The 20,479-nt window shown below is 36.1% G+C and overlaps 1 protein-coding gene across 2 annotated transcripts in view; it reads right to left on the minus strand.

The window, feature by feature from the left end:
* LOC130012516 (cyclin-dependent kinase 9-like) overlaps positions 1-20,479 on the minus strand; it is an 81,585-nt gene that overhangs the window by 58,753 nt on the left and 2,353 nt on the right. Inside the window, exons 1-2 of one of the 2 annotated variants that reach the window (XM_056100633.1) lie at positions 18,705-18,787; positions 12,553-12,637 (exon numbers count right to left, since the gene is read on the minus strand). In XM_056100633.1, coding sequence (XP_055956608.1) covers positions 12,553-12,588 — 36 coding nt within the window. In that variant the 5' untranslated portion in view covers positions 12,589-12,637; positions 18,705-18,787. Of the gene's footprint in view, positions 1-12,552; positions 12,638-18,704; positions 18,788-20,479 lie in introns of those variants that run through there. The other variant, XM_056100632.1, reaches the window with a different exon arrangement.

Genomic DNA, 20,479 nt, shown 5'->3' on the forward strand with positions numbered 1-20,479 from the left:
TGGGGACATAAATTCATCGGTCACATAGCAAAGATTTTTAGCCTGCTTCATGGGAGAGATAGAGCAATCACCGATCTGAATGGAATCCGGTTTAAACAATTTACTGGATTGTTACTTTGATGATATGACGAGAAATTCGGATTTGTCATCGTTAAGTTTTAGCCTATTTCTAGTCATCCATCCTCGAATGTCTTTAAGACAAGACTCTAGTCTACTGATAGAATCCTTGGAAGCAAGATAGTTGTTGTGCTGAAAGTAGTCATATATTTGGGTGTCATCAGCAAAGCTGCGGTTTTGTACCCCATGTCTTCTTATGATTTGACCAGTTGGAAGAATGTATAGAAGAAAAAGCAGAGGTCCCAATACATATCCTTGTGGAACACCTATAATCATGATGCATATATTTGAAATGAATTCCGGTAGTCTTTCAAATATATACACCTACAGCGCCATCATCAGGTCTGTGGAGAGATCAAAATAGTTATTCATTATATTATGCATTTAAAATAAATTAGATTTGTGGTAGGAATCGGGGGGGGGGGGGGGGGTGGCGAAGTGAATTGGTACTAATTCAAAATCCACATTCCCAAAAAAGAAATGGGATTATAAATAAAACAGAACATATATTTAGCTATGATAATCTAATGATAATAACAAAAAACAATTGTAATGTATGTATTTATATGTATGTACACTAAACACTAAATACTAAAAACACTTATAGGCACAATGGGGACCACATTTGGCAATATCCTCATCATAATTTTGTAGGCGGTTGACCGTTTAGATTTTTTGCTACGGGGATTTGTGGTTGACTGGGGTAAAAATCTCACTTCCGACACAATGATTGCTCTGCAGAAAGACACTTTACACCCCCTATTCCTCCACTGTAATATCATGAGTATTACCCAAAACTGCTATGAAATTGAGGAAAAAATTGTCTATTTATAACTCGCACTACATTCATCCATCATGAAATAAGGGGAAATAATTACTAGTCTGAGTCCACATGTACCGTGTGCGGCGGTCAGGTAACACCCCCTGGAATTCCTTTCTCACATCCTGTCTATATTTATGCTACAAATTAAGTACAAATTATATTTATTTATAAGATATTTTCCCAACTTAATTATTTGATTTTGTCAAATTGTATTATAAAATATTCATAGCCTTTATTTATGGAAATTGTTTTAAACTTTTTGAATGATTAAATACATCAGGCAATGAGCTGTGTGCATTTCCTTCCAGCCACCACTATATTTATTTGGTGTCGTTACGGTAGAATTATTTCAGATAATTTGGGGGTGCGTTTTAATTTATTTAGATATAATACTTTATAATGCTATAAGCTGGTGTCAAGTACATGTAGATGAAAACAAGCGTAGATGGTGTGAAATTCATTGTTATAAAACTGGCTACTTGAACTTACAAACTGTGTGAGTAACTGTAGCCTACGCCAGAGCGAAATGTATACAGTGCAAATGGTGGCTTTTCGCAGTATTTCCGTGCTTAATTCTTGCATTTAGAAACGAATAATTGTTTGTATGTGACGTGGACGTGTGTATTGTGGTCTTAAGTCAATTTACTGAACATCAAGAAAAATTTAGTCCACCTGCCAAGACGAAAAAATCCATGTCGGCGACAAGTAGACAGGCGAAAATTTCCAGCCATGTTTTCGGGTTTCGAGGATTGTACGTGGAGATGTATGGTATGCACTTTAAATTTATACACAGTGTCTAAGGTCATGAGCGGAAGAAGCTTATTGATTTTCAGCGATTTCGGATAATTACTGCCAGAGTTATGGCCCTTGATCACTTCAAAATATCTTGTGGATGCTTTAGAGGCTCAAGAATATATCCGATTGACTTTAAATTCATACACTGTGTTTAAGGTCATAAGACTAAGAAGCCTATTGATTTTCAGCGATTTCGTATAATTACTGTCAGAGTTATGGCCCTTGATCACTTTAAAAAATCTTGTGGAACTCTAGAGGCTAAAGTTAATATCTTATTGACTTTAAATAAATTTATACGCAGTGTTTGAGGTCACGAGACGAAAAATCCTATTGATTTTCAACTATTTCAGGTAATTACTGCCAAAGTTATGGCCCTTGATCACTTTGACACTTTGAAAAATCTTGTGACACTCTAGAGGCTAAAGTTATCATCCGATTCACTGCAGATTGATACACATAGTTTGAGGTCTTGAGACACACAAGTATATTGATTTTCAATAAATTTTGATAACTTGAACAGCTAAATCCATGATATTAAATGTTTCGTATACTAAATGTTAGCATGGTGCAGAACTTTATAAAAACCAAAAAAATTCTAATGATTTTCTGATAATTACTTAAACATGCATTATGCAAGAGCAAAATCTGCTTATTACAAGTCTTTCTTTAGGCCTGAAATGTTATCTAAATTATCAATGAGACATTAATTAACTTATCCAGACCATAATAAACTCTCGACGTCAAGGCTAGCCTTCGATGTTGGCTGGATTAGATTCCTATATGCCGCTTAACGGCCATTGATAATTAAATCAAAACAGTGGATAATCGAGACTATGCTGTTTATATTAATGATTTTAGTAATGATGACCGAGACTATGCGAAAATTTCACCTGCTTCGTTCTCGGCTCATAGTGGATCAATTTGACTGAAATTTTCAGCAAATTACCTTTACACTATCTAGTTTTTAACTATTATAGCGAGAACTGCCATCTCTTATCTCCCATAATGTATCTTTAATGAGTTTTGTTACTCTTAATCAGATTTTAGTGTATTATAAATGTTTCATTACCGAAAAAAGTAAAAATATACAACAACTCTTGTTGTCTGCCAGGACGATGTAGCTGCTGTGGGCATATGTTTCGAGGCTTGGCAACCTATCTTTGTCTGTCTTGAAACTATTCATAAATAATGTCATTGCATAGAGATGGACAGCGTACTAAATTTATACGTATTGACATAGTAACACTGTGGTTTTACTTGGCTATAGTTACCATTGTCTGTGGTTACATAGTATATAGGTAACTAACAGAAAACATGTATACACGTGTGTTAATCTGTTGTACATGGGTACAATTTAGGAACAATGAGTGGAAGATAATCCTGGGATAGATTAATGGCCAATTGTTACTTATTGACTATTAAGATGTGGAACGTATTTTTTAATAAAATGGTTTTCGAAAATTTCCATTAATATTTTTTTTTTCGTCCTGTCATCGACTTTTATTTTATAAAAAGGGAAAATTTAAATTTCACTTATAGGTGTTGTGCACATCTAAAGATATGTCTATTTACAAATAAGGGCCCATTTTCAATGTTACAATCCCGTTGATGGTTGCATACTCTATCCCGTAGATTTATACCTGTCTCTCCGATATAAAAATTTCGACAACCATTACAAGTCAAGACATATGAGATTTTTTGTGTCACAATTCATATTGTCATTGACTCTAAAATTAAAGTTATGAAAATTATATTTGTTATTTGGTGTTATATGGTTGCAACATTTGCATCGAAGATCAGGCATTGTATCTCTTTGCGATTGAAATAGGGCCATCAGATAAACCGCCCATATGAGCTGTTTATGTTCATGTGTAGACAATTGGCCTGTTATTAACATACACTGGTTACCTCTAATAAAAACAGCAGTGCATTTCCGCAGTTTTGTATTGTTTCTGAATATCCCTACTTTTTTTGAAGAGTATATAACTAAAAAGACGAGCATTGACTGTTTCATAATTATTAAAAATATGAAAACGCGACACGATGCGTAAATTGTACGTCTTACTTTCAAGAACAATAGCTATAAAATAGAAATTTCCAGGTTGATACATAGTTCGACACAACCAACCATTAAGTGGTAATTCAAACAAAGGATATATTTAAACTTAAATTACTCTAATATTTCACTAAAAGATCCTTATCGTAGAACTTCCAATTTATTATGCAGTCATTTTCATGCAGGTTGTTTTTAATAACAGAATTTTCCTATAACATAACAGATCAAAGAATTTTTCGAGACGCATTGTCATGTATCGAATTCTATTTTTAGACTATCTGGCGCCTCAAATAACCATATCAAAAAGCATGCAGTTCCACCTTGAAATGGGTTCAATTGATTTACGGTTTATTCTATAATTTATAGGACAGTTTAGAGCGCAATGTGTTAGGAGTCGCATTTTTGACTTCTAAGTAGATTCTTATACGTAATTCCGGGTGCAATGATAGACATTTGGACCACTGCTGTCGAACCGATCTGAAAATGCTTCAGGCCTTTTTCTTTGCGTGTGTCGTGTGCTCTGTTTTTGATGTGTATAATTTTTATATTTGTCTGTGATAATTATTTCAAACAAAATAGGATTATCATATAGGATATTTAACATCTACAATATGTTTGAATATGAGTACGGCAAGCACTCTCTACATACTGCGTTTGTAAACCACGATATTCCCCCTTATTAGAAAGTTTTAACTATTACATGAAAACGTTAAAAAAAAAGGTAAGTGATGAATACAGACAATCTCTCTCTAACTAACTAAGGGTTGCGCACACGTACAAATGTTAAATTCAATCGTTAATTGTACGTACGTAAAAAGATAGGTTGCCAGGCAACTAAACATACGCCCACAGCAGCTAAATCGTCCGAGCAGTCGACAAGAGTTGTCGTATATTTGTTCTTTTGTAGGTAATTAGGGAGCATTTAATAGACAATTTCATACAGATGACATTATAATTTTCGTCGTTTGAGGGTTCACAAGGTTCTAAAAACTAAAACAAGGGCTGTAACTCTGGAAGTAATCTACAGAAATCGTTTGAGGGGTCACAAGGTTCTAAAAACTAAAACAAGGGCCATAACTCTAGATGTAATTAACGGAAATTTGCTGAAACTCAATAGGCTTGTTCGTTTTACTAATTTAAACGATACCTATAAATTTCATACAGATTGGATAATAACTTTTGTCGTTAAAGCATTCACAAGGTACAACAAAGTGAAAAAAGGGCCATTACTCACGGTGTAATTAACGGAAATTGTTGTAATTCAATAGGCATCTTTGTTGCATTAATTTAAATGATGCATATCAATTTCAAACAGATCAGATGATAACTGTTGTCATAAGAGCGTTCAAAAGATTCAACAAAGTGAAACAAGGGCTATAACTCTAGATGTAATTAACGGAAATTGCTGAAATTCAATAAGCTTCTTTGTTTTACTAATGTTAATGATGCATATAAATTTCATACAGATCGGATAATAACTTTTGTCTTTAGAGCATAAACAAGGTACAACAAAGTGAAACAAGGGCCATAACTCACGGCGTAATTAAAGGAAATTGCTGAAATTTAATAGGATTCTTAGTTTCACTAATTTAATTTATTAAATGATGCATGTCAATTTCAAACAGATCGGATGACAACTGTTCACAAGATTCAACAATGTGAAACAAGGGCCATAACTGTAGATGTAATTAACGGAAATTGCTGAAACTCAATAGGCTTGTTCGTTTTACTAATTTAAACGATACCTATAAATTTCATACACATCGGATAATAACTTTTGTCGTTAGAGCATTCACAAGGTACAACAAAGTGAAACAAGGGCCATAACTCACGACGTAATTAACGGAAATTGCTCAAATTCAATAGGCTTCTTCGTTTCACTAATTTAAATGATGCATATCAATTTCAAACAGATCGGATGATAACGGTTGTCATTAGAGCGTTCACAAGATTCAACAAAGTGAAACAAGGGCCATAACTCTAGATGTAATTAACGGAAATTGCTGAAATTCAATAGGCTTCTTTGTTTTACTAATTTAAATGATGAATATAAATTTCATACAGATCTGTTGATAACTTTTGTCGTTAGAGCGTTCACAAGGTGCAACAAAGTGAAACAAGGGCCATAACTCCAGAAGAAATTAACGGAAGTTATTGAAATTAAATAGGCTTCTTCATCTCACTAATGCAAACAACATATCGTAGGTCTCCGCTTGAAACCTCGTATAACCGATTTTTGGCCCAAAACACTTTTTGGTATCATTGTAAAGCTCGTAAAAGTGCGCTTCTGAATATCAAAACCTCGTGTACCTACGATAGTTTTAAATGTCTGAAAATGTCTAAATAAATATCACGTATAAAATAGCATACAATCAAAACCCCGTATAATAATATACGAGGTTTTGAATTAGAAATATTATCAATTGTAATCTATAAACCTCGTATAAACCGACATACGAGGTTTTTATACTACAGATTCATATCACGTGACATCTATTTACTATAATACGAGGTCATTTAGCCTAGTAAGACGTCGACGTACCAAGATAAAACGTAAGTTTCTTTTAAACTTTAGTATAATTATGAAAGTTTCCTTGTTTTTGTGCCATTCAATATCACATTGTTTAATTCAGGCACAGAAAAATAAGTAAATATAATGTGTAATGTTCATGTATCACTGAATGTGTCACTGTGACTAAATGCCACGTGGTCCAGTTTCTACACGTGTTCCAGATTTTACATTTGACAAGCCTTTAAGTCTACAAATACGAACAGTAGCTACACTATACACTTACCGGTATCAAAAGATGCCATAACAATCGACAAATGGTCCAATTATGTTCTTGCTTTTACATTTGACAAGCCTTTAAGCCTACAAACAAGAACAGTAGCTACGCTGTATTTACTTACTGCGTACCAAACGATGTCATAACAACAGAAAAATGGTCCAATTAAACGCCCCTGTTCTTACTTTTCTAGAGATTCTTGCAAAGAACCAGATGACATAATTTGTTTATTTACGGGAGTGTTCACAAATTCTGACTATCCTAAATTCTGATTGTTATTCTTTTTACAGATTAGGCCTAAAGATGATCAGGAACAAAAGCTTTTATGGGAAATTTTGCAGTAGAGGTCAGCGACTTGTTCAATTAGCATTGCATAAATCAGCTCAAAGAGCGCCGAGTCCCCAGAAGAACCCAATACCGACCGAAAAGACAAATGATGATTTGACGAATTTAATACCAGATAGGCCTATATGTGGTTTGGAAGGGTCTAATGATCCAATTTTTAATGAACTTGATGAGGGGGCGGTGGCCTTAATAGAACAATCCTTACCCGAGAATGACGATATCCAGCAGATATATTTATTAGCTGATGTATTATTCCGAAACGATAACGAGGAGCTTGTTTTAAATGATACTGGTACAGATGTACTTCCTAGCACTGCACCGTCAGTGCTTGAAAAGTTGGTAGCACAATATGGCGGTAGAGAACAAGAACAAGGGGGTGTAGCTAGAAAAGAAAGCCATGAGAACTGTGAACAGGATTTTTCGGATGAGGAAGACAGAAGTGGGGCTGGACATCGGAGCGATGAAGTTGATCAGCTAACAGCTGGACATCAGAGAGTTGAATTTGTAGAACACAGAGCTGGTGAGAGAGAAGAGGGGAGTACATATGGAGAAACGAGAGGTGACGTTTGACAAGAGAAAAATTTTAAGAAGTTGAAAAGTGCTCATGACCAAGGAGGACGTGGCGATCATTGTTACAGAGTAAAAAGGGATAAAGAAGAAGAACAGAAAGGACAACAGAATGAAAGCGATGATGTGGAATATGGAGACGAAAGTGATGAATATGGAAAAGACAATGGCACAGACGGAGAGCAGGGAATAGAAGAAGATGAAGATGAGGGACATCCTGAAGGTGGTAGACATCAGGAACAAATGGATGAAGACCTTAATACCAATGAAAATCTAACACAGAAGAGGAAGGGTATAGTGGATAGAGATAACTGGAAAACAATACAAAATAAGAGACTACGGATGGAAGGCAAGCATTACTCCGGGTACAGGAAAAATCATGAAACCGGTAAACATGAATACACTGAGAGAGGGGAAAGAAAGCTTGGTAAGCGATGTGATCATAACCTGAATTATTTCAAGACGAAAAAATGCGGTACTGTTTCAGACGAAGATCGGCAAAATCTTTTTGGTGAATTTTGGAATGCAATGGATTGGGGACAAAGGAAAGTATACATAGCTTCCCTTGTTACATATTATCATGTTCCACACCGAGGGCGCAGGACCGGGACTTTTAAGTACAATTTAAGAGTAAATGATGAGATGATTAATGTGTGTAAAAAAATGTTTCTTAACACATTCGGGCTGAAAGAATGGTCTGTTAGAAATTGGGTCCTTTGTGCGAAGGATAAATACGGTATGCACGAGAGTTACAGCTATCGAAAACAAAAAGGAGACACACCTACTGCCAACAAAAATAAGATCAGTATTGCAAGAGAATTTCTTAAATCATTACCCAAGCTGCCATCACATTATTCGCGCTCTGATTCGTCCAAACATTACCTAGAAACAACAATTGACACAAAGAGAAAGTTGTATGAAGTGTTCCAAAGTTACTGTGAATCAAAAGATTACCCGAAGGTTTCTATCCAAGTGTTCAGCAAAGTGATGAATGAAGACAATGTCGCCATTACAAAACCCAAAAAAGACGAATGCAATGTATGTTGTTCATATAAGCACAACACCATATCCGATGAAGAACACCAGCTTCACATACAGAGAAAAGAAGAGGCTAAAGAAGAAAAGAAGAAAGACAAACAAGAAGCTCAGTCTGAAGATGGTGATATTGTGGTACTTACCATGGATCTTCAAGTGGTTCTTCTATCACCAAGAATTTTTGCAAATGCCAATTACTACAAAACAAAACTCTCGTGCCACAACTTCACCACCTATAATCTAGGAACTAGGGAAGTGTACTGCTATTTCTGGCATGAGGGCCAAGGTGAAGTTACTGGAAACAATTTCGCATCTTGTATTGTTGACCAGGTTCAGCATATCATTAGTCAAAATGTTGAAAAACCACCAAAAACCATTATTCTTTATAGTGATGGCTGCTGCTATCAGAACCGGAATTTTGTATTGGCCAACGCACTCCTTAACCTGTCAATGTCAACTGGTGTTACAATAATTCAAAAGTTTTTGGAGAAAGGCCATACCTGGATGGAGGTGGACTCCGTTCATTCTGCCATCGAAAATAAGCTCCGAAATCGCGAAGTATATTGGCCAGCCGAGTACGTAAATATATTTAGATCAGCCAGAAGGGAGCCGCAATATCAGATCAAATATGTCGATCATACATTCTTTAAAAATTATAGCCAATTGTCATATTTGAGCAGTATCAGACCTGGTAACTCAGTTGGAGATCATGTCGTTACTGATATTCGTGCTCTTAAATATTCTCCTGATCTGAAAGTAGAATTTAAGCTTTTGTTTTCAGAAGAGTGGCAGTTGCTTCCCAGGAGACCTAAAGCTCGTCATAATCAAATTGTCGCCCCACTATACAGACATCCACTTCCCATCAAAAAATCCAAATGGCAGCATTTGCAGGAACTGAAAAAAGTATTGCCACGGGAATATCATCATTTCTATGATTCCCTGCCTTATGTACATCAGGAATAACGGACATATCGCATGCTGTAGATTTCACCAATCGACGTGTACTTGTATGGTATATTTAACACAGATATAAATTGTCATAATTTCAAAGCATATTGTTAGTTTGAGTTTAATACTAACTATCATCTATGAATACATTACATTTCATATAATAAAATCCATTAACATCAAATCATACTTATTATCTGTACCCCTCCTTGTCGCAAATATCCACTGATTATTTTTTATTGGTCACGTCGTCTGACATTTTCCACCAACGACATGACTGGACTTTAATAGGTTTGTAAATACCTTGTCCTAAATATAATGAAGTGGAATGTGGTTTAATATCCCACTTGCCTGCACCAACCGGGATAATGGGCAGACGCGATGCAGTGTGATATCATGGGTTCCTTAACGTGCATGCGAAAGTGTATACGGGACCTCGGTTTTCGTCCCATCCGAGAGACTAGACTCTGTTCCTTCCCAGCCCTGACAAGGGCAAACCACGCTGGAAAATCCTGAGGAACATTCTCGGTCGACGACGAAATCGAACTCGGAACTTATTGGTTAGCGAGCCACCACAGTCCCGCGTTGTCCTACACACACTCCTTATAATCCCTGTGATTGCCTCAGGAACTGTGTACTTTTCAGTTTTCCAAAATTGTGTATTGGTCACATGGTCTAAAAATTTGAAATGACATGGGTTTTATCGTCCCACTATTGTGCTCCTACTGGGCTAATAAAGACGGGCATACGCCATACAGTGTGCTATGGGGTGGGGTGGGCATTTTGCTATAAGAACTACCGCCTAACGCCAAAAGTTCTTTAACGTGTACGGGAAAGTGTACATGGGACCTCGATTTTCGACCCATACGAACGACTAGACGCTGTTTCTTGTCAGCCCCTCTTCGGGGGAACTCTCTAGGTCATCACCGGGATCGAACCCGGGACGCCTTGGTTTGCGAGCCTGTGCCTTACACACTGAGTCACTGCAGATTCCGTTGTCCTACTCATATTAGCCCTTTGGCATTGTATCAGGAACTGTGTACTTTTCAGTTTTTCAAAATCACGACAAATCTTTTAGAAAATTATATTAAATAGTTGTGATATGAAATATATCAGACACATGAATTTTTTTTATCTTATTCCATTTTTATAAATTTTCGAAAGCTCAAAACTAATTATTTTAACATTTTTTTGTTAAACTTGTATTTAAACTTTCGTTGATCAAAAAACACGTACTTGAAGAATTGGTCATCTTTCTAGAATCAAAAACACGTATATAACATTTTTCGATTATATTTTAGAATAAATAATTATTTTCACTTGAAAAAGATCATGAATCAAAGCGTACTCATATTTTCATCAAACAGATACCCGATATTATTCAGAAAAATATGGCAGTTTTATTTAAAACAAATTTTATCGATTAACTCCTTTACTAACTTTCAGCATTTTTTCGTTATACGAGGTTTCAAGCGGAGACCCACGATATATCAATTTCAAAACAATCAGATGATTAATGTAGTCTGTAGAGTGTTCACAAGAAATTGTGGAAGACGGACGGACAGACCGACGGCAATATACAACCACATTTCCATGTGGGCGTATAAAAAATGAAGAATCCCGACTGCGGAAATTAAGAAACCTAAATCTTTTTGATGAAAAAATCTATCACTGTAACGCCACTTTGGGCGATGAACTTTTCTACATGTTAGAAAGGCCCATTAAAATGGTTAAATCACACAAAAATCCAACTTAGCAATAGTTTAATTGTTCATGAATGATGATTTTAATGGTAAGTCTTATCATATTTGTTAAAATACGCGCCAAATATAGCTCGTTTATTGGATTTTTGTTCTGTGCATGAACCTACAATGTGTGAATAAGGATTAAAAAGGTAGGTTGCCAGGCAACAAAACATACGCCCACAGCAGCTAAATCGTCCGAGCAGTCGTCAAGGGTTGTCGCATATTTATTCCTTTGTAGGTAATTGGGGGCCTTTACAAGACAGTTCCATACAGATCAGATTATAAATTTTGTCGTTTTGAGGGTTTACAAGGTTCTACAAACTGAAACAAGGGTCTCAACTCTGGAAGTAATCTACAGAAATTGTTGAAATTTGACAGGCTTTTTCGTTTTACTAATTTAAACAATGCATATAAATTTCATACACATCAAATGATTACTTTTGTCATTCAAACGTTCACAATCGCCATAACTCCAGAAATTATTGACGGAAATTGCTGAAATTCAATAGACCTGTTTCACAAATTTAAATGATTCATATAAATTTCATACATATCGGATGATAACTATCATCAATCAAGCATTAACAAGGTTTAACAAAGTGAAACAAGGGCAATAACTCTAGAAGTAATTATTGTAAATTGCTGAAATTCAATAGGCTTTTTCGTTTCACTAATTTAAATCATGCATATAAATTTCACAAAGATCGGGTGATAATATTTTGCGTTAGAGCATTCACAAGGATCAATAAAGTGAAACAAGGGCCATAACTCTAGACGTAATAAACAGAAATTGTTGAAATTCAATAGGCTTCTTCGTTTCACTAACTTAAATATTGCATATAAATTTCACAAAGACTGTATGTTAACTTTTGGCATTAGAGCGTTCACAAAGTTCAACAAAGTGAAACAAGGGCCATAACTCTAGACGTAATAAACGGGGCGACGGCAATATACGTCCACATTTCAATGTGGGCGTATAAAAATAATGTATACTGGTACGGATTTTGCACCCTTTTTTCTTCCCTTTTTACAGACTCTATGAGAGTCTTGTATTATGTCTAAATAGCCATGTGCACAGCAACCAAAATATATGTACCAAGTGTCAAGCAAAATAATGTACCGGTATTTTAAAGGTATTTATAAATAATGTACCGGTATTTTAAAGGTATTTACCTTGTCCTTTTGAACAGATGTCGGTGACTCCAGTGTCTCCAATATCGGCAAAATGGCCGAGTATCGGCCGATACCAATTTCTACCGATAGGCCACATACAGATCAATTACAGATGTTGAAACCAATTATAGGACCATTACTAATTACAATTAATCAACTTACACCTTCTTTTTCATTTTCCATCAACACTTTCTTCATAGCAACCAATTTACTTCTGTTTTTTCTGTCTTTTGCTTTAAACACTTCACTGAAAGAATATAAAATGCTATAACTCTCAAAGTTCACCTCCATTAAAAATTTGACATGGATGTAAAATAAATATTAATCCAAGCCTACTTAACATCCTGATAACTGAAATGAGTGAAATGAAGTTTATCATCCTATTTTTCTGCACATTGACGTCATTGTTGAGAACTGATTCTGCAACAGATTTTAATCAACCACACCAACGCAAAGTTGTAAAGATATCATTATTAACAGACTAATGACACATTTAAATGTTGTTGTCTCCCTATAACGGTCTTTGCTATGAACAACTCAACAACAGTCCCAAAGTAGTATGTGTAGTCATCAATAAAATAAGTCATCCTGTCAGCCATTATTAATATCTTCATATCACATGGTGTCAGATGTCTAAAAGGAAAAATGGATCAATTAATTCAACCACCTGCATGCAGCTTATAAAAATGTGTGGGAACCCAATGTAGCAGAAAACTGGCGTTGATGGAAACAGCTATTTGAAAATTACTTGACAGCGAGTGATAGACTGTCAGAGAAAATTGTTTATGTCACAGACTTGTGAAATACATAAAAAATTCAGAAATGATAAGGTGAGAACCAAACTTTTACGAGTAGCCTAGTTGTTTCTGAGAACAGAACCTACATGTAAGAACTTCCACTCCCATACTTCTGGCAGGGTTTCATTTGACTAGACCTTATAGTTGTACCACTCAAACACTGCTGGGCTGACTAATGATTTCTGTCCCTTAATTATGACTGGTAATAGGACTTGGGTTAACAAGCATTCCATTACAGCGTAACAAATAACAGTACAGATATTACTCATCATTAAGAATGAGTATCTATTATCGTGTTAAAATGGACCATAAATAAAACTTAAAATTCCCATTTGTGTCTGTGCTGACACCAATTCCCCCCTCCTGTGACTACGACTCCTACAGAAATATGCAATCAGTAGTAAGACTTCTGTAAGAGAATGTTTCAGGACCAAACTCCTTTTCAACGGGATACAATGAGGTATCTAGTCAAGACGAGGGACGAGAAGAGGAGGCTATCAGAAGAAGAGGGCCTGGAGGCAAACTGGGTAATCCTCCGAAACAAGGTAGTTAACACAGTAAGACGCCCCAACAGCCAACGGCAGGCAACAAGCATAGTGGCAGGTGATACGAACCAGGGCCATTGCAAGGCAAAGAATAAAAACGCCTAGTTGTAGCCAAGACCATGGTGCCAAACTTGTAAATAATTTGAAGGTTTATTACACCAACGTAGACAGTCTTTCAAACAAAAAAATTCAACTAACTTGTTTCGTTGATATTTTTATGCACCTGTCGTTATTTGCTGCACAGAATTTTTACCCCAAAATGCATGTTATGCACCAACAGAAGCCGAGATCCAGATTGATGGGTACGACAAGTTCACCAATTTCACAACTGCTACGCATGGTGTATTCACCTACACCAACAAAGTCTTTCTGCTGCTATGAGCCCATTTTAAACAACAGCAGACTTCCACGAAAGTGTATGGTGCGAGTTTAATCTGAGAGATTCTGAAAACAACAACAAACTCTAATGACAGTCTCATGAATATCTGCCAAAACTCGTCAGCTTCGTACAACGTAATTGTTGGAGACTTCAACTCTCCATCAGTAGATTAGGTGACGTACAACAACCCTCCCACTCAGACACCAAGCAGCTGTGCTCTTGGAAGCACTTAGTGACACATTCCTCATCCAGCATGTATATAGACCCACACACAGGCCACATTGTACGGCAACCATCCTAGACCTAGTATGGTCCAATGAAGTTGGTATGATCTCGGACACAGGAAATGGCTGCTTGAGGTTAAATCAGCTAGCCAAGCCTGGGAAAGCATGTATATCCCGCCAAAGAGGTCGAATAAAAACAATTGCACCAAACAAAGAAAATGTAGACCACTTTGGATGAATGAAAAGGCGCTATCAAAAGTTAAGAAGAAACATGCGCTATATCGACTCCCTTGAAGGTGAGCTGTACCTACAGATCTGCAAAGGCCAACTGCATAAAGGCTGCAAGAGCTTATGAGAAAAGCATTGCTAAAAAGCTAAATAGAATTCGAAGGCATTCTATGGATGTGACATTATCCTGTGTCGCGGTACCAATCAAAAAGGTCAATGTGACTATCTAATCAGGAACTAATCGTGTTTTGGGCCCTGGTAAGACCACACTTAGAGCACTGTGCAAGTGTCTGGCGCCCAATGTGGAAAGGGGTCCAACAGAAAGTTGAAAATGTTCTCCACAGAGTCACCAGGATAATTCCGAACCTGAAGAAATACAATTACACTGAGCGACTGATAAGAATGGGCATACCAAGCATCATGAAGTATCGTCACAGGAAGGGGGACATGATTGAGGTATGGAAATTTCTTAACTGGATGTATAATGTCACTGCCCCAAAGCTAAGATTTGACACCGATACCCGAACGGACAGACCTAGGCCAATGACTAGATGACACGACCTAAAGTTGGAGAAGACTTTCACCCATAAGTCTTTCCGTGCACACTTCTTCAGTCAAAGAATAGTAAACAGACTAAATCACACTTGGTACAACTCTAGATACAAATTTAAGAACGTTGACGATACGAAGACAAAATTTAGGTAATCAGAGCAAAGAAATTGGAATCTTTGAATCTTCGGTCATTTATTGCTTTGCCTACCCCAGATAGATTCTAATTATTTCAAAGATTCCAATTTCTTTGTCCTGGTTACCTAAATTTCGTTTTGTCTTTGTATCCCCAACATTCTTAAATTTATGTGTTGACCTATAATTAGAGTGCAATGGCGGCGCTAAAGCAACTTAGCATGAGGGGACATATTTTTAACAGCAGGTTGTGTCAAACATACTGACTGCAGCGAGTTAAGCACTGAGGTCTTTTTATCTCATTAAAATGTTCCTTTACAGTGTACAGTACAGGCGTTCACAGGGACTGACACGCGACCGTTTAGCAGTTAAAAGTTGCCCAGTAAGTGTAATGAGACCTATGTTCAGAGCTGAACTAAGTTTTACCTGTTGGAGTGTTGCAAAAATTGGCTCACAAAATGCTCTCCTTGGCCTCTTTAGAAAAATAACCTGAACTGTGCTAAGTCTCCTAAATTGAACTGGTTAGAAATTTTTCTAGAATACAGATCAGCTAAAAGGCCCAAAGGGCCAACATACAGCTGACAAATTATGGATATAGAATATTATGGATATGGTCCATATGGATATAGAATATCCTATTCCTAGTCCCACGTCTGACTGACTGTAGCGACCGGTGCCACCGCTAGGGGGCTCAGACAGTGGTGCACTCAGCTATGGACGATTTTCAACCCCACTCCATCTGTTTAGGGGTCATGTTTTTGCCGAGCTAGTACAGACTTTTCCAACTGAATTTGGGTCGGAAACCATATGGTTCTCTTAGAGAGTATCCAAGCGTGTCTGAAAAATTGGTTAATGGCAGTTGACATGCAGTAAGTTGGCTTTTAATAAATTGTTGAAGTTTTCTTTTTTATTGAAATTGTCTGATATGCGCATATACACTCAAAATTTTACTTACAATTATAAAAATAAACACTAAATTAGTGACCTAAAATATTCCCAAGGATCGAAACCCCCGTGGAAAGTGGCAATTCCTGGAAATCAGCACCGTGTCAGATTCCAAAGGAACGCAACTCCATCACAATATGGGTACAGACCATGGGTTCCACATCGGTCGTATATGCCGGTTGAGACCTAGTGGTATGGAAAATGATTGTAACAAGATCTGACCCAACAGTCATTTTGCACACCGGAAAGAAAGCCTTTTTTTTTCAAAACCCAATTTTCAAATATGGCTACGATAGACCTCCACTATGTAACTATACAAATGTACGCCAGTACAGAATAATGCACATAATCCTGTGATTGGTGTTATAGGGTTGTATGCATAGTCATCAACAGATTATACTGAATGTTGTGTTGATAATTAATGACGAGTGTCTGGTAGTAGAACAATAAAATTTAATTGATATGTGGGTATCTTATCAATGGCATGAAGCGGTCCATTGTTAATCATTCACGTATAGTCCACGTATCATAAGAATGTTCTAAAACCAATAAATGTGAGATATATGCCGTGGATAATTATATATTTATCTTCATTTCAAATTTATTGTATTACAACCCAAAATTATCCAGGTCAGTGTGTTTTCTATAGAGCATGTGGTAATTACGTGTTAGTTACTGAAATGTTTTTTCTACAGCCAATTCAGCTATTTCGTTATTTAAGTAGCCAAAACAAAATATTTAATGAATAAATAATTATCATAAGCCTTACTAATGTTTCATTTTTAAGTCCAATATATATTTTTTTTGTGTACCTCATGCTGACAAAGTGGTATAGACCCGTGAGTTCACAATACCTGACCATGAATAAAAAACATGAAATATGAATTTACAGACCACAGTTAATACTTCAAATGACTTTGACAAAAGAAAATGTAGCTTGGTGTTTTTACAATACTGAGATGTACAGCTTTCGGAAAATAACAAGCTTTCTCAAGAAGAAAATAATATTTAAAAATAGCTGCCGGTCACTAATTTCAGGCCTAAAGAAAGACCTGCAATAGGCAGATTTAGCTCTTGCTTAATGTATGTTTAAAGCTTGGTATATAGGAGCTTTTACGTGTGACGTTCTTCCGGTGTCTATTTTTAGCCTGGCCTTTTTCATCACGTATCTTAACATGGTAAATGTTTGGTTGTAAAATGCCACGAAGTAGAGCATAAGAGTAAATAATAGAATGGGTTAGCGTGGTGACCTGCACTTCCACGAAAGAATTATTCAAGACAATATTAAAATTTAAGCAGTACCGTAGCACATCTGAAAAAAACAAAACAAATAATAATCACGCTGTAAAAATAATTCTGTATAGAATGCACTGAGTCCAGTTATATATTTGCATTCAACAGTTGTTCTCTAAACCTAATACTGATTTAGAAATTGATAAAACGGACACTTGTATCATTCTTGATTCTTGGTAGCGACAGTGGAGATAAACTGACTGTCAAAAGCTGAGCTAAGACGATTTATGTGAATACATAAGGAAAAAAGAAAAAATATTTAAAAAAATATTCAGAGATTCAGCTTGATCATCGTTTTATTCTTTCTGTTATTCATATTCCATCAAGGGGAAATTTTATAAAAATGGTTCAAGTTTTACTCTGTGCATCCAACAACGATTTTATCATTAGAGCCGTCTAAACGTGGGGAAATTTACAGTAGCTATTGGCTAACAGCTCGCATAAACAATCCTATTTGCATATTGCATACTATTTATAGTATTATTAGCTGGAATTATTTTTAAGTCGATAGCCTCAAGGACCAACATAGTACCGTGGTTTTTTTTTGTGTAGAGTATAGCATGCAGTGCAAAAGCAGACGACCTCGCACGTACTGTCCAGTCGGCAGTTGGATGTAAATAGGATAGACCATTTAAATCTTTTGTGTTAATACTGTCCTGTAATTAATAGATAACATCTGTTTGGTCGTAAAATGCGTAACAAACTTGACCAAATTCTAGTTTGGGCCATGAGCACGGATCAGTCATCCACTTGTTTTCCTCAATTGCATACGGCCATTACAGGTCTGGTAAACTTGCCGCATCTTTTCTACATCAAAGTTTTGTCAATATCGGTTTCTGACATCGGTCGGTAAACCTTACATGTATGTAGAAATGGTGATCGGTTTCATTTTATGTAAAACAAGCTTACTGTACGACTGTATTTTCACAAAAAAACACACAATGGCCTATTCAGGCCCTATGTGTTTCAGTCTACAGTTAACGCCAGGGTCTGTGCATGACCAAAAATGACGTCAAAAGGGAAACCCAAAAAAGCTACCCAATATAAATATTGTGGTGTAATTGTCCAGATATTTATTTATGGTGGGTCACCCTATCTGGAGAAGAAAATAATATTTAAAAATAGCTGCCGGTCGCTACTGACTGAAGAAAGGAAAATCTACAGATCTGTACTTTATAATTAGTTAACATGCACATTTGATTCAACGACAATTACACACCCAAATGTGCCTTGACCTATTTTCAATAGTTTTTCATATTTACTTAGTCTCTTCTTCACAATACGGAAACTTTAAATCGTCATATTTTGACATTTTAGACAAATAAACAACATAAGTTTGAAAATTTCAACTTCCGGCTCTTCTCTGTTGTCCCATACAGCAATGAAAAATGAGAAAGTTTCAATATATCTTTGGATTTTTCATTAGATTGGGAAATATTTGCTAATTTCATCAATAAATAACCCTAACTGACAAGCTCACTATACAGCTTCGATTGAATCTAGATACAGCAAACTTGCTGTATCTTTTCTACATTGAAGTTTTGTCAATATCGGTTTCTGACATCGGTCGGTAAACCTTACACGTATGTAGAAATGGCGATCGGTTTCATTTTATGTAAAACAAGCTTACTGTACGACGGTATTTTCACAAAAAAAAGACACAATGGCCTATTCAGGCCCTATGTGTTTCAGTCTACGGTTAAGGCCAGGGTCTGAGCATGACCGAAAATGACGTCAAAAAGGAAACCCATAAAAGCTCCTATATATAAATATTGTGGTGTAATTGTCGAGATATTTATTTATGGTGGGTCACCCTATCTGGAGAAGAAAATAATATTTAAAGATAGGTTGCCAGGCAACTAAACATACGCCCACAGCAGCTAAATCGTCCGAGCGGTCGACAAGAGTTGTCGTATATTTGTTCTTTTGTAGGTAATTAGGGAGCATTTAATAGACAATTTCATACAGATGACATTATAATTTTCGTCGTTTGAGGGTTCATAGGGTTCTAAAAACTAAAACAAGGGCTGTAACTCTGGAAGTAATCTACAGAAATTGTTGAAATTCGACAGACTTTTTCGTTTTACTAATTCAAATAATACATATCAATATCATACAGATCGGATGATAACTTTTGTCGTTCGAACGTTCAGAACTTTCAGCAAAGTAAAACAAGGGCCATAACTCTAGAAGTAATTGACAGAAATTGTTGACATTCAACAGGCTTCTTCATTTCACTAATTTAAATGAGGCATATGAATTTCATACAGATTGGGTGATAACTTTTGTCGTTCAAGCGTTCACAAGATTCAACAATGTGAAACAAGGGCCATAACTCTAGATGTAATTAACGGAAATTTGCTGAACCTCAACAGGCTTGTTCGTTTTACTAATTTAAATGATACCTATAAATTTCATACAGATCGGATAATAACTTTTGTCGTTAAGGCATTCACAAGGTACAACAAAGTGAAAAAAGGGCCATTACTCACGGTGTAATTAACGGAAATTGTTGAAATTCAATAGACATCTTCGTTGCACTAATTTAAATGATGCAATCAAATTCAAACAGATCGGATGATAACTGTTGTCATTAGAGCGTTCAAAAGATTCAACAAAGTGAAACAAGGGCCATAACTCTAGATGTAATTAACGGAAATTACTGAAATTCAATAAGCTTCTTTGTTTTACTAATCTAAATGATGCATATAAATTTCATACAGATCGGATAATAACTTTTGTCGTTAAGAGCATAAACAAGGTACAACAAAGTGAAACAAGGGCCATAACTCACAGCGTAATTAAAGGAAATTGCTGAAATTCAATTGGCTTTTTCGTTTCACTAATTTAAATGATGCATATCAATTTCAAACAGATCGGATGATAACTGTTGTCATTAGAGCGTTCACAAGATTCAACAAAGTGAAAAAAGGGCCATAACTCTAGATGTAATTAACGGAAATTGCTGAAATTCAATAGGCTTCTTTGTTTTAC

Source organism: Patella vulgata, chromosome 1 (genome assembly GCF_932274485.2).
Source record: "Patella vulgata chromosome 1, xgPatVulg1.2, whole genome shotgun sequence".
NCBI lineage: Eukaryota > Metazoa > Mollusca > Gastropoda > Patellidae > Patella > Patella vulgata.